The following is a 14,902-nucleotide window of genomic DNA, read 5'->3' on the forward strand; positions in this document are numbered from 1 at the left end:
TCTAATGGATCTTGGCAAAGTAAATGGAAAACCTTCTGGAAAGGATTCACCATTCTAGATGGCATTAAGAACACTGATGATTCATGGGAGATCAAAATATCAACATTAACAGGAATCTAAAAGATGATGATTCCAACCAGCACGGATGACTTTAAGGAGTTCAAGACTTTGGTAGAGGATGTCACTGCAAGTGCGGTGGAAGTAGCGGGAGAACTAGAATTACAAGTGGAGGTTGGGCATGGTGGCTCATGCCTATAATCCCAGCATTATGGAAGGCCAAGGTGGGAGGATCGCTTGAGGACAGAAGTTCAAAACCAGCCTGGTCAACATAGTGAGACTCCCTCTCTACAAAAAAAAAATTAAAACGTTAGCTGGGCATGGTGGCATGCACCTATAGTCCCAGCTACAGGGGAGGCTATGGAAGGAGGATTGTTTGAGCTCAGAAGTTTGAAGCTGTAGTGAGCCATGATTGTGCCACTGCATTCCAGCCTGGGTGACAGAGTAAGACCCTGATTAAAAAAAAAAAAAAGTATCGCGTTAAGGAATTGCTATAATCTTAAGATAAAACAAACAGATGAAGAGTTGCTTCTTATAGATAAGCAAAGAAAGTGATTTTTTTTTGAGATGGAATCTACTCCTGGTGAGGATGCTGTGAATACTGTTGAAATAACAACTAAAGATTTAGTACAGTGTATAAACTTGGTTGATAAACCAGTATCAGGGTTTGAGAGGACTGACTGTTTTGAGAGAAGTTCTACTGTGGACAAAATACCCAAAGCATCCCATGCTAAAGAGAAATCTTTCACAAAAGTCAATCGATCCAGCAAGTTCACTACCTTATTTTAAGAAACTGCCACAGCTACCTGAGCCTTCAACAACCACCACTAGAATCGGTTAGCAGCAATCAAGAGGGAGATAAAGATCTCCCACCAGCAAAAAGATTATAACTTGCTGAGGGCTCAGATGATGAGTAGCATTTTTTACCAATGAAGTATTTTAAAATTAAGATGTGTACATGTTTTAGACATAGTACCATTGAACTCGCAACAGACTACAGTATAATGCAAACATAACGTTTATATGTACTGAAAATCCAAAAAACTCATCTGTCTTTATTGCAATATTTGCTTTTTTCAGTGGTCTGGAACCAAACTTGGGAGTATCTCTGAGATATGCCTATATTTCCTTGATTCCTAATGTGAATATGATACACGTGAAAAATGAATCTAATAAATAAGCAATTCAAACTACGTAGATAATAAATCTCAAAACCACGTATACTGATATTCTTTGATATATCCTATGACAAAACACAGCTTAACAAAGAATATGTAATGCGCACACACGCTAAATACCTTTCATCTTGCAGATATACTCAGCTCTCTACATAAGAAATACCCTCGTAAAACATTTATGCATATTTTAAAACGAGAACTTTCCTGCTTTACACAGCAGCATTTTATAATAAAATACTGATGCAACTGTTTCAGGATTCAAAAATATTTATTTCATTACAACCCTGTTTTTCCCCCCGAAAAAAAGAGTTGAAGAATAATTTTCTTGTTAGAATCTTAAGCAGGAAAAAAACTGACAAACTCAGTAAACAAAAACATAAACTACCCAACTGTTTTATCAATGTTTTAATATAAATTTTGCAAAGGAGGAAGGGCTCAACAAAATATACGTCCTGTATAAGTCAGAGAAGGTGCAAACTTTCAACCCAATTAACTCAGGGTCTGTTTCAGTTTTGAAAAGATCGTAAGCTTAAAAAACAGAAATCTAAGCTGGCTGAATTTTTACAAAGCAGGAATGAAATACTGAAGAGAGACATCTTCTTGAACCAAAACAAGCTGAAGAAGACTATTGTCCCAAATATTGCATAAGGCCACCGTAGGATTTATTTGCTGTCCCTCCAAGAACTGCAGGAGTTTCCGATTATCTACCCGCACTTGCACCACGCTCTCCAGGTCTCCGTTTGGAGGCGCACCAGCCGACTCCGGAGGGTTTCCAAGATTTTTAAAGTAACTTTTAATAGACACCACCTCCGTCTCCATACTCAGGGTCATCCTGCCCCTGAGGTTTGCTTCCACCAGCACGTGATCGCCCACGTTCGCCATCCTCTCCACGATGCTCCGCAGCGTCCTCCAGCGCGGCAGGTAGATGCTGGCGTCGGCGGCGCGCAGGCTGGGCGGCAGGCAGGCTCGCCACGCCCCTCGGGGAAGCACCTGCACGGGCAGCTCGTGCACCACGCGGCGAGCGCAGGCCCAGGGACGAGGCCAGCTCCACCGCCACCGTGAGGCAGGGGCGGCGCCTGTGGGTCAGCTGCAGCTTCAGGGAGGACGCGCCCGCGGCGCTTCTCGCCGCCCTGGACAGGTGCTCCGCCGTCAGCTCCAGGTGGATCTCATCGAGGTCTTCCGAGACACCTTCCATGCGAAACTGCTGGAAGGCCCCCCGCCGCACCTCGCACCACAGCCCGGCCTCGCACCACAGCCCGGCCTCACGGAGGCCGTGGAAGCCCGCGGGGCTGAAGCACAGGCTGTCAGGGCGCACGCGGAGCACGCAGACCTTCGCCAGCCTCGCGACGGTGCAGCTGACGTGGATGAACAGCTCTAGACAGCCCTTGCCGGTGATCTTGGCGCGAAACTTCATGACGCCACAGCGAAGGCAGCTCCGGGCCTCTGAGGGGGATGCCGCGTGCCACAAGTCCTTCCGGTCCGCTGGGGTCCCCGGCGCTGCCCTCCCCGCCCTCCCTCCGGGCCCCAGCAGGGCAGGCACTCGGGTTCCGGGCTCTGTTCTGGGTTCCGCAGCCCCAGGCCTGGAGCCACGGTAGGGCGCGCCCACACCGTTCTCACCTGCCCTCCAGCCCTCTCGCAAAATGCTTCCGTTTCCGCTCCGGTTATAAGAAGAGTAGGCATTCCACTGCTGACACTCCTCAGTATTCTCACCCCTATGAAGGCAAAATCATCACTCAGATAAATAACCACTTTCAATCTCTTTGGTATACACACTGATACCATCTTCATCAATCGTACATGAAGATACAGTTCCACGGGTCTTAAGAAATGATAGCATACTAGGCACACACTTTACAACCTCATCTTCACACATAAAATATGTAACAGGCATCTCTCCATGTTGGTGAAACAAATCTACATCATTTTCATGGCTGCTCAGTTTTCCAATGTATAGAGTCAGAACACAAGTGGCATTTAGATGATTTCCAATTTTTTGCTATTATGAACACAATGAATATTTTTGTACAAAATAGTTTTGCCCATTTATCCAACTATTTCCTTGCGTTAAATTCCGAAGTGAAGTGCTGGTCAATGAATGCACTTTTAAAATCCTAATAAATATTCTCAAACTGGTCTGCAGAAAGCTGCATGAACACTCTAGCACACCAGCAACACTGGGTATTAGCAATCTGTTTCATCTGTAGCACTCTGGCAGGCAAAAAAAAAAAAAAAAATTCGACTTGCACTGTGTGTGAATTCCATTTTATGGCCTTCGCATCTTTTTATTGAGTTTATTTTTCTTGATTTCAAGATATCTAGCAAGAACATTGACCCTCTGTCCATTGCATGTACTGTAAATATCTTCCCCAGTTTATCATGTGACTTTTCACACTGTTTTTGGTACTCTTTGCTCTTGGGAAATATTGAATCTTTTTTCATGTCAAACCTATTGACCTTTTCTCTACTACTTCTAGGGTCATGCTTTCAAAGTCCTGTTTCTGGTACTTTAATGTTATCTGTTTTTATGACTTAGTTGTTTGACTCAGTTGAAATCTTGGAGTGCCGAATACCTAGCTGATACACACAATTCACTAAACAATCCACTTCTCCACTAATCTCAAATATCAATTTTATTTTAGACAAAAAATTCTCATTTTTGCCTCAATGTTTCCTGGCCCTCTCTATATTTTCTCCCACTGCCCTATCTTGCACCTGTACCAGTAATTTAGTTTCTATATTTCAATATCGAATAGGACAATCTTTCAGAACTTCTCTCATTGTCTCACAGATATTGCTCCAGATGAACTCCAAAATTTTTTGTCAGAGTCTAAAAATAATCTTCCTAGAATTTTGCTGGGAATTATCACCACCCTGACATAGAAGATACTCACACTTCTTTGTTTGCTGTCTAGCTCTAACCACAATAATGTAACTTAGAGGAGTTCTTATTTGTTCTATATACCACTGGACAGCCAGCATTTAGAACAGTATCTGCCATGCAACTGGTGTTCAACACAAATTTTTACATGAATGTATGAAATGTATAAATTGCAAGATAATTTCAGGATATTTTGTATATATATAAAAAATATATATATATTTATTTTTTAATTTTTTTTTTGAGACAAAATCTCACTCTTGTCACCCAGGCTAGAGTGCAATGATGCGATCTCAGCTCACTGCAACCTCTGCCTCCCGGGTTCAAGTGATTCTCTTGCCTCAGCCTCCTGAGTAGCTGGGATTACAGGTGCCTATCACCACGCCCGGCTAACTTCTGTATTTTTAGTAAAGACGAGGTTTTACCATGTTGACCAGGCTGGTCTCCAACTCCTGATCTCAAGTGATCTGCCCGCCTTGGCCTCTCAAAGTGCTGGGATTACAGGTGTGTGCCACCGCACCTAGCCAGGATATTTAAAATATTTACATTAAATCCTCCCACTTATTCAAACCATTTTTTTGACTGTCAATGAATTATTCAGTTCTGTTCTTGGGGAGTTCACATAATATATAGTATCTTGAAGTCAGTCAAGTCACTGAGCTCTCCTGAAATAATTTTTCAACTGGTCTTTTATGTTTCTTATGCAGAAAATCTTACAATCTTCATGTACTATAATTATGGCTTTTACTCTTCAAGGTTTATGTCATTTATTTAACTGACATTGTGTTTGATGTAATTTTCAAAACACTGCTGAATAACAGTGGTACTAGCATCTCTGTCTTATTTGTAACTAATGAGGAATCCTCTAGAGCAGCGTTTCCCAAACTGTCATTAGTGCCCCCAAGAGTCTTTTTAGGTTTTTTCCCTAATTGCCCTCCATGAAATTTTATTAATAATACCATTAATATAATATATATCTGTATTATATACTATATGTATATCTTTACTTATGTCAAAATTTATTTTGTCCCCTCAAGAATTATTCCTCCTGTTGATAATCCATGCTCTAACATTTCACCATTAACATGATGTTTGCTATTAATACTTTATTATGTACACAAAATATTTATCTAGTCTTAATTTCTTGGGGTTCTATTTTTTAAATTAGGAATGGGTATTAAATTTTATCAAATAGTTTTTCATCATCCTTCAAATATAGCAAATTAAAGTAATAGATTTCCAATTACTGAATTACTCTATAATCTAGGAATAAACACTACTTGGTTCCATGTTCTAGTCCTTTAAACACTCCTGGATTTGATTTGCTAACATTCTATTTAGGAGTTCTACATCTTTAATTTTACTTGTAATTGGTCTAGAATTATCTTCTCTTGTACTATTAATTTGCTTTTGGTATCCAGACACATTCAACATTTCAATATTATTGGGCAGTTCTATATCCACAGCAGCTATGTTTCACCTACAGAAAGAATGTGAAGTTTCCCAGACTTGTCACCTTATAGTAGCTTAAATAGTATAGGAATAATCTGTTCCTTGTAGGTTTCCTATAAGTAGCTTCTAAAACCATCTATTTCTAGTGCCTTGCTGGGTATGAGTGTTTGGGAATTTCTTTCATGCTTCTATGTCCGTATGTCTTAAGACAATTTTACTGTATTTTGAGAAAGTCAGAAATGTCATTTTGATTTTCAAATTTAATATGCTTTTATATGTAAAAATCTATTTTCTCAGGGTTAGATGTGCCAATCAATGACTGTTTTTACTAATTTTTATAGTCTTTGACGTAAGTTGTCAATTCTATTTTCTTTTTTCAGAAGAACCATGATCAAATTCATCACTTTCCACTTCAGTATTAACTCCTTTTTGCATTTTGCTATTTCCTTCCTACCTTTCTGGACTGAACACTTAGTCCATTTGTTTTCATTCTCTTTGCTTAATAACATTTAGAGCCACTATTTTTCCTACCTGTAGCTTTGATCATATAGCATTATTAAATAAAATGATGAAAAGCCACTGATTTGAACTGAGTTGCTGCACTACACCCAACAGAGCAACTCAAAATGGAGTCACTCATGCTAGGTTTCCAAATCACAAACCAAAATCTAAACTGTTTACCTGTAATATCTGACCTTGCAGGAAATTTTGAGGAATGCACTAAAGTTTCTTTTGTCGAATCTCTTTATTTACTTATTTAGTGAGCTTCCCTGATGCACATTTTAGATCAAGAGTCAGGAAACGGATTTGGGGGACAGATCATTGTGTCAACAGGAGGCAAGACTAGATCGCAGGTCCAGACAGAGCAGCATGGGAAGGCTCGCATTGTGAATTTTAGCCCCAGATTGACTGCAAGAACAATACCAGTAACCTCAGACCCTCTGAAGGAAGTAAACTGCTCTTGCAGGACCCAGAAGACAATCCAAATACTGTGACTGCCCCAACTGTGGAAGTGGGAAAGGGAGACCTTCCTCTCCGGAACACACACTCCCACTGGAGAAGCTGAAGGTCTGTTTGTGGGAGAAGTTTCCGACTTTACCTGGAGCTGAGTCAATTTGGAGAGGGGAGTGAAATACAGGGGTAGAGGAAGCAGCAGAAAGGCCCTGGGAGCTCAGTGTGTCCCCTTGCAGGTCATTCCTGCTGGCACCACAGGGATTCATCTGGAAGGTGGCCTGAGGAGCAGGGGGTACAACTCCACAGGGAGAAGGAAATCTCTAACTGAACTTTGTAACAATTTGAACGGAGTGAGAAGCCTCCTGGCCAGAACTTGGGAGAGGACGCAAATGCGGTGTGCAGACTCCATAGGCAGGGAGAGAACCCAGCCTTTTTAGTTCACAGCTGGGAAGCAGGTAGCCTGGGGCAGATTTTTAAGCCCGTCTTGCCACTCGGGGCTGTTGTGGGCGGGACATGGTGGCTGTGAGACCAGCCCTTCAGTTTTGCGGCCCTTCATGGGAGGGTGGGTGAGGCCTATGACTGCAGGCTTTCCCCCACTTCACTGACAACCCGCATGACTCAGCAGAGACAGCCATAATGCCCCGAGGTACACAACTCCACCCCATCCCCCAAGACCCACCCAACACATTCCCCCTCCCCCCCACGACCTGATTGTCCTTCCCTACCCAACCTGGTCGCCGAAGACAAAGGACACACAACTTTGGGAGTTCTAGGGCCCCCTCCCCCCCACCTGTCCCTCTCCACACTACTACAGCTGATGCTTTCTGGAAAGCACCACCTGGCAGAAGGCCAACCAGCACAAAAATAGAGCATTAAACCACCAAAGCTAAGGACCCTCCTCACGCAGTCCACTGCACCTTCTGCCACCTCCGCTGGAACAAGCGCTGATATTCACGGCTGAGAGACCATAGATGGTGCACATCACAGGACTCTGTGCAGGCAACCCCCAGTACCAGTGCAGAGCCAGGTAGACTCGCTAGGTGGCTAGACCCAGAAGAGAGACAACAATGATGCAGTTTGGCTCACAGGAAGCCACATCCACAGGAAAAGGGGGAGAGTACTACATCAAGGGAACACTCTGTGGGACAAAAGAATCTGAGCGACAGCCTTCAGCCCTAGACCTTCCCTCCGACGAAGGCTACCCAAACGAGAAGGAGCCAGAAAACCAACCCTGGTAATATGACGAAACAAGGCTCTTCAGCATCCCCCCAAAATCACACTAGCTCACCAGCAATGGATCCAAGCCATGAAGAAATCCCTGATTTACCTGAAAAAAATTCAGGAGGTTAGTTATCAAGCTGATCAAGGAGAGATCAGGGAAAGGCGGAGCCAATGCAAGGAAATCAAATAAATACAAAAAGTGAAGGGAGAAATATTCAAGGAAATAGATAGCTTAAAGAAAAAACAATCAAAAATTCAGGAAACTTTGGACACATTTTTAGAAATGTAAAATGCTCTGGAAAATCTCAGCAATAGAATCAAACAAGTAGAAGGAAGAAATTCAGAGCTCGAAGGTCTACAAATTAACCAATCGAACAATGACAAAGAAAAAAGAAGAAAATATGAACAAAGTCTCCAAGGAGTCTGTGGTTATGTTAAATGACCAAACCTAATAATCAGTATTCCTGAAGAAGACGACAATTCTAAAAGCTTGGAAAATGTATTTTGGGGGAACAATCATGGAAAACGTCCTCAGTTCTGCTACAGACTCAGACATCCAAATACAAGAAGCACAAAGAACACCCAGGAAATTCACTGCAAAAAGATCATCACCTAGGCACACTGTCATTGGGTTATACCCAGTTCTGACTAAGGAAAGAGCTAAGACTAAGAGCTGTGAGACAGAAGCACCAGGTAATCTATAAAGGAAAACCTATCAGAATAACAGCAGATTTCTCAGCAGAAACCCTACAAGCTAGAAGGGATTGAGGCCCTATCTTCAGTCCCCTCAAACAGAACAATTATCAACCAAGAATTCTGTATCCACTGAAACTAGGCATCATATATGAAGGAAAGATACAGTCTTTCAGACAAACAAACGCTGAGAGAATTCGCCATTACCAAGCCAGCACTACAAGAACTACTAAAAGGAGCTCTAACTCTTGAAACAAATTCTGGAAACACAATAAAACAGAACCTCTTTAAAGCATAAATCACACAGGACCTATAACAGAAATACACGTTACAAAGCAAAAACAAAACAAACAAAAAAAAACAAAGTACACAGGCAACAGCATGATGAATGCAACAGTACCTCACATTTCAATACTAACATTGAATGTAAATGGCCTAAATGCTCCACTTAAAAGATACAGAACCACAGAATGGATAAGAACTCACCAACCAATGATCTGCTGCCTTCAGGAGACTCAGCTAACACATAAGGACTCACATAAAGTAAAGGGTGGAAAAAGGCATTTCATGCAAATGGACACCAAAAGCCAGCAGGGGTGGCTATTCTTGTATCACACAAAACAAACTTTAAAGCAACAGCAGTTAAAAGAGACAAAGGGAGAATTACATAATGGTAAAAGGCCTTATTCAACAGGAAAATATCACAATCCTAAACATATATGCACCTAAAACTGGAGTTCCCAAATGTATAAAACAATTAGTAATAGACCTAAGCAATGAGACAGACAGAAACACAATAGTAGTGGGGACTTCAATACTCCACTGACAGCACTACACTGGTCATCAAGACAGAAAGTCAACAGAAACAATGGATTTAAATGATACCTTGGAACAAATGCACTTAACACTTCATTCAACAATTGCAAAATATGTATTCTATTCAGCAGCACACGGAACCTTCTCCATGACAGACTATATGATAGGCCATAAAATGAGCCTCAACAAATTTAAGAAAATTGAAATTATATCAAGCACTCTCTCAGACCACAGTGGAATAAAACTGGAAATCAACTCCAAATGGAACCTTCAAAACCATGCAAATACATGGAAATTAAATAACCTGCTCCTGAATGAGCATTGGGTCAAAAACAAAATCAAGATGGGAATTAAAAAATTCTTCGAACATAATGACAATAATGAAACAACCTATCCAAACCTCTGGGATGCAGCAAAGGTGGTGCTATGAGGAAAATTCATAGTTCCAACCACCTGTATCAAAAGTCAGAAAAAGCACAAATAGATGCTCTAAGGCTACACCTCAAGGAACTAGAGAAACAAGAACAATCCAAACCCAAACCCAGCGGAAGAAAGGAAATAACCATGATCAGAGCAGACTTAAATGAAACTGGAAAAACACCAACAAAATACAAAAGATAAATGGAACAAAAAGCTAGTTCTAGGACGCTGAGGCGGGAGAACTGCTTGAACCCGGGAGGTGGAGGCTGCAGTGAGCCGAGATCATGTCACTGCACTCCAGCCTGGGCACCAGAGCAACACTTTGTTTCAAAAAAAAAAACAAAAGCTGGTTCTTTGAAAAGATAAATAAAATTGACAGACCGTTAGCATGATTAACCAACAAAAGAAGGCAGAAAATCCAAATGATCTCACTAAGAAATGCAACAGGAGATATTACAACTGACACCACTGAAATACGAACGATCCCTCAAGGCTACTATGAACACCTTTACACACATCAACTAGAAACCTAGAAGAGACGGATAAATTCCTGGGAAAATACAACCCTCCTAGCTTAAATCAGGAAGAAATAGATGTCCTGAACAGACAAATAACAAGCAGCGAGACTGAAATGGTAATTTAAAAATTACCACCAAAGAAAAGTCCAGGACCAGAGGGATTCACAGCAGAATTCTAGCAAACCTTCGAAGAACTGGTACCCATCCTTTTGACACCATTCCACAAGACAGAGAAAGAAGGAACCCTCCCTAATTCATTCTATGAAGCCAGCATCACCCCAGTATCAAAACCAGGAAAGGACATGACCAAAAAAGAAAACTACAGACCAATATCCCTGATGAACACAGATGCTAAAATCCTTAACAAAATACAAGCTAACTGAATCCAACAACACATCAAAAAGATAATCCACCATGATCAAGGGGGTTTCATACCAGGGATGCAGGGGTAGTTTAACATACACAAGTCAATAAATGTGATACACCACATAAATAGAATTAAAAACAAAAATCACATGATCATCTCAACAGAGACAGAAAAAGCATTTGACAAAATTCAACATCGCTTTATAATTAAAACTCTCAGCAAAATTGGCATACAAACGACATATTTAATGTAATAAAAGACATGTATGACAAACCCACAACCAACATAATACTGAATGGGGAAAAGTTGAAAGCATTCCCTCTGAGAATGGGAAAAAGACAAGGATGCCCACTCTTACCACTCCCCTTCAACAGTACTGCAAGTCCTAGCCAGAGCAATCAAACAAGAGAAAGAAATAAAGGCATCCAAATCAGTAAAGAGGAAGTCAGTCTGTCACTGTTTGCTGAAGATATTATCATTTACCTTGAAAACTCTAAGGACTCCACCAGAAAGCTCCTAAAACTGATAAAAGAATTCAGCAAAGTTTCCAGATACAAAATTAATGTACACAAATCAGTAGCTCTTCTACACACCAACAGCAACCAAGTGGAGAATCAAATCAAGAACTCAACCCCTTTTATAATAGCTGCAAAAATAAAATAAAATACTTAGGAATATGCCTAACCAAAAAGGTAGGTCTTTCAGAAGACCTCTACAGAGAAAACTACAAAACCCTGCTGAAAGAAATTGCAGATGACACGAAAAAATGAAAACACAACCCATGCTCATGGATGAGTAGAATCAATATTGTGAAAATGGCCATACTATCAAAAGCAATCTACAAATTCCATGCGATCTCCATCAAAATACCACCATCATTCTATACAGAATTAGAAAAACAATTCTAAAATTCATATGGAACCAAGAAAGAGCCCACATAGCCAAAGCAAGACTAAGCAAAAACAACAAATCTGGAGGTACCACACTACCTGATTTCAAACTATACTATAAGGCCATAGTCACCAAAACAGTGTGGTACTGACACACAGACCAGTGGAACAGAATAGAGAACTCAGAAGTAAAGTCAAACACTTACAGCCAACTGATCCTCAACAAAGTAAACAAAAACATAAAATGGGGAAAGGACACCCATTTCAACAAATGATGCTAGGATAACTGGCTAGCCACATGTAGGAGAATGAAACTGGATCCTCATCTCTCATCTTATACAAAAGTCAACTCAAGGTGGATTAAGGACTTAAACCTAAGACCTGAAACCATAAAAATTCTAGAAGATAATGTTGGAAAACCCCTTCTAGACATTGGCTTAGACAAGGATTTCATGACCAAGAATCCAAAAGCAAAGACAGTAAAAACAAAAGTAAATAGCTGGGACCTAATTAAACTAAAGAGCTTTTGCATGGCAAAAGAAACAGCAGAGTGAACAGACAACCCACAGAGTGGGAGAACATCTTCACAATCTGTACATCTGACAAGGGACTAATATCCAGAATCTACAGTGAACTCAAACAAATCAGTAAGAAAAAAAAAAAAACACTCCCATCAAAAAGTGGGCTAAGGACATGAATAAACAACTCTCAAAAGAAGATACACAAATGGCCAACACACACATGAAAAAATGCTCCACATCACTAATGATCAGGGAAATGCAAATCAGAACCACAGTGCGATACCATCTTACTCCTACAACAATGGCCATAATCAAAAAATCAAAGAATCAAAAAACAGTAGATGTTGGTCCGGATGCGGTGAACAGGGAACACTTCTACACTACCGGTGGGAATGCAAACTAGTACAGCTGCTCTGGAAAACAGTGTGGAGATTCCTTAAAGAACTAAAAGTAGAACTACCATTTGATTGAGCAATCCCACTACTGGGGATCCACCCAGAGCAAAATAACTCAATACTCAAAAAAGATACCTGTGCACATGTTTATAGCAGCACAATTCACAATTGCAAAATCGTGGAAAACCCAAATGCCCATCAATCATTGAGTCGATAAAGAAACTGTGGTATGTATATATGATGGAATACTATGCAGCCATAAAAAGGAATGAATTAACAGCATTTGCAGTGATGTGGACGAGATTAGAGACTGTTATTCTAAGAGAATTAAATCAGGGATGGAAAACCAAACATCGTATGTTCTCACTGATATGTGGGATCTAAGCTATGAGGATGCAAAGGCATAAGAATGATACAATGGACTTTGGGTACTTGGGGGGAAGAAGGGGAGGGAGGTGAGGGATAAAAGACTACAGGATATAGTGCAGTGTATACTGCTTGGGTGATGGGTGCACCAAAATCTCACAAATCACCACTAGATAACTTACTCATGTAACCAAATACTACCTGTATCCCAATAACTTACAGAAAATACAAATAAAAATAAGAGTCAAGAAATTACAGTCATCAAGAGAAATCCAGTCTGCTACCTATTCGTGTGAATAAAGTTTTATCAGAACACAGCCACATTCATTTGATTCCATGTCATCTAAGGCTGCTTTCTCACTAAAAGAGTACACCTGAGCAATAGCAACTGAGACCTCATGGCCAAAAAATACTATATTGCCCTTCACAAAAAGAGTGTGCCAATTCGTTAGGTGCTGGTCAGTCAGCATCCTTTCTCCCAATAACATTCTCACATGAAACATTTTCAGCTGTAACTCCTTAATTTTCAGATGTAGAAGACACTTCTCTTATTTCCAGCACTGGTATTTTCCTCCTATTGACTGGAATATATCAGAAACTAGGAGGAAAAGTCAAAGCCACTGGAAAATAGGTAAAGGCGTCTTCACCATGGGGGTCACACTGATGCAAAGCTGAGCAAATGATTCAAATGTTACTAATGTTTACAATAGGAATTTCAAAAACTGTTCGGCATCCCTTCCAGAAAATTTAGGTCTATTAAATTATTATTTAGAATTGGGAAACTTGGTGCTTTGCTGTTTTGTTTTGGCACTTTACAACCTTTTTTTCTGAGCAGTTTTATTAAGTTTACAGAAAAATTAAATCGAAATTAAGAGTTTCCATCTACCCCTTCGCTACCAGTCCCTTCTGTTTCCTCTGTTATTAACATCTTGCACTAGTGTGGCCACTGTTATAACTGATGAGCCAATACTGATGCACCATTAACTAAGTTCCACAGTTCACATGGGGGCTCTTTGTGTTGTACATTTTAGGAGTTTTGACAAATGTATAACTTATAATTGCATGTATCCAACATTACAGTATCATACCGAATACTTTCACTGCCTTAAAAGTCCCATTTTCCCTCTTCTCTTAGCATAGCAATTATGTTAAAAAACAACAACAACAACAAACAAACGTTTTTTCAGTGGCTATCTTAGAGTTTGCAATATGCATTTGTAACTACACCAAGTTCACTCTCAAGTAACACTTTCCCCATTCATGGATAGTGGAAGTACCTTATAACAGTATTCCCACTTTCTTCTTCTCATCCCTTACAACACTGGTGTCATTCATTTTAATTATCTATAAGCTATAATCACCATACGTTTTGTTGCTGTTATTCTTCAGAACAAACTGTTGTCTGTCAGATCAATAAAGAATAAGAAAAACTAAGACTGTATTTTACCTTCATTCATCTACAATGCTCCTCCTTTCTTCGTGTAGATCTGAGTTTCTAGTCTACATCATCATCGTTTTGTTGTTTTTGGATGAGTATCTTTTAGTGTTTCTTACAAGGAAGGTTTACTGGTAACAAAGTTCCTCAACTTTTGTTTATCTGAGAAAGTATTTCTCGTTCACTTCTGAAGGATAATTTCATTTGTATACAGAATTTGACGGTGATAAGTGTGATGACTGGAAGAAGAGATACCCAGACAGCTGAGCTGGTAAAGCATTATTTCTCGGTGTGTCTGTGAGGGTGTTTGGGGAAGTAACTGGCATTTGAATCAGTGGACTGAGTAAGAAAGCTCTGTCCTCACCCATTGTGAGCAGGCACCCCAAAGCCGGTTGAGGGTCTTGATCGAAAAGGCAGAGAAAAGGCAAATTCTCTCTTTTCTGGAACTGGGACACCCGTCTTTTCCTGCTCTTGAGTCACCAGAATGCCGTGGTCTTCTGAGCTTTGGATTCCCAGGCTTATACCAGTGACCCCCACCCCCAGGTTCTGAGGCCTTTGGCCTCAGACTGACAGATACACTGTAGGCTCCCCGGTTCTGAGAGCTTCAAACTTCGGCTTGCCAACACCTGTCATGGGACTTCTCAGCCTCCACAGTCATGTCAGACAGTTCCCCTAATAAATTCCCTCCCATCCATCCATCTGTCCATCCATCCACCCACCCATATCCTGTTGATTCGGTTT

At 40.6% G+C, this 14,902-nt stretch overlaps 2 protein-coding genes across 3 annotated transcripts in view; both read right to left on the reverse strand.

Moving 5' to 3' along the window:
• The window catches only part of EXOC2 (exocyst complex component 2), a 199,342-nt gene that overhangs the window by 161,976 nt on the left and 22,464 nt on the right, over positions 1-14,902 (reverse strand). The window lies entirely within an intron of this gene.
• HUS1B (HUS1 checkpoint clamp component B) overlaps positions 1,629-14,902 on the reverse strand; it is a 35,766-nt gene continuing 22,492 nt past the window's right edge. Inside the window, 3 exon segments of the mRNA XM_030928551.1 lie at positions 1,629-2,258; positions 2,260-2,678; positions 2,853-2,947. Of these exon segments, the coding sequence (XP_030784411.1) occupies positions 1,797-2,258; positions 2,260-2,649 (852 nt within the window). The 5' untranslated portion in view covers positions 2,650-2,678; positions 2,853-2,947 and the 3' untranslated portion in view covers positions 1,629-1,796.

Source organism: Rhinopithecus roxellana, chromosome 4 (assembly GCF_007565055.1).
Source record: "Rhinopithecus roxellana isolate Shanxi Qingling chromosome 4, ASM756505v1, whole genome shotgun sequence".
NCBI lineage: Eukaryota > Metazoa > Chordata > Mammalia > Primates > Cercopithecidae > Rhinopithecus > Rhinopithecus roxellana.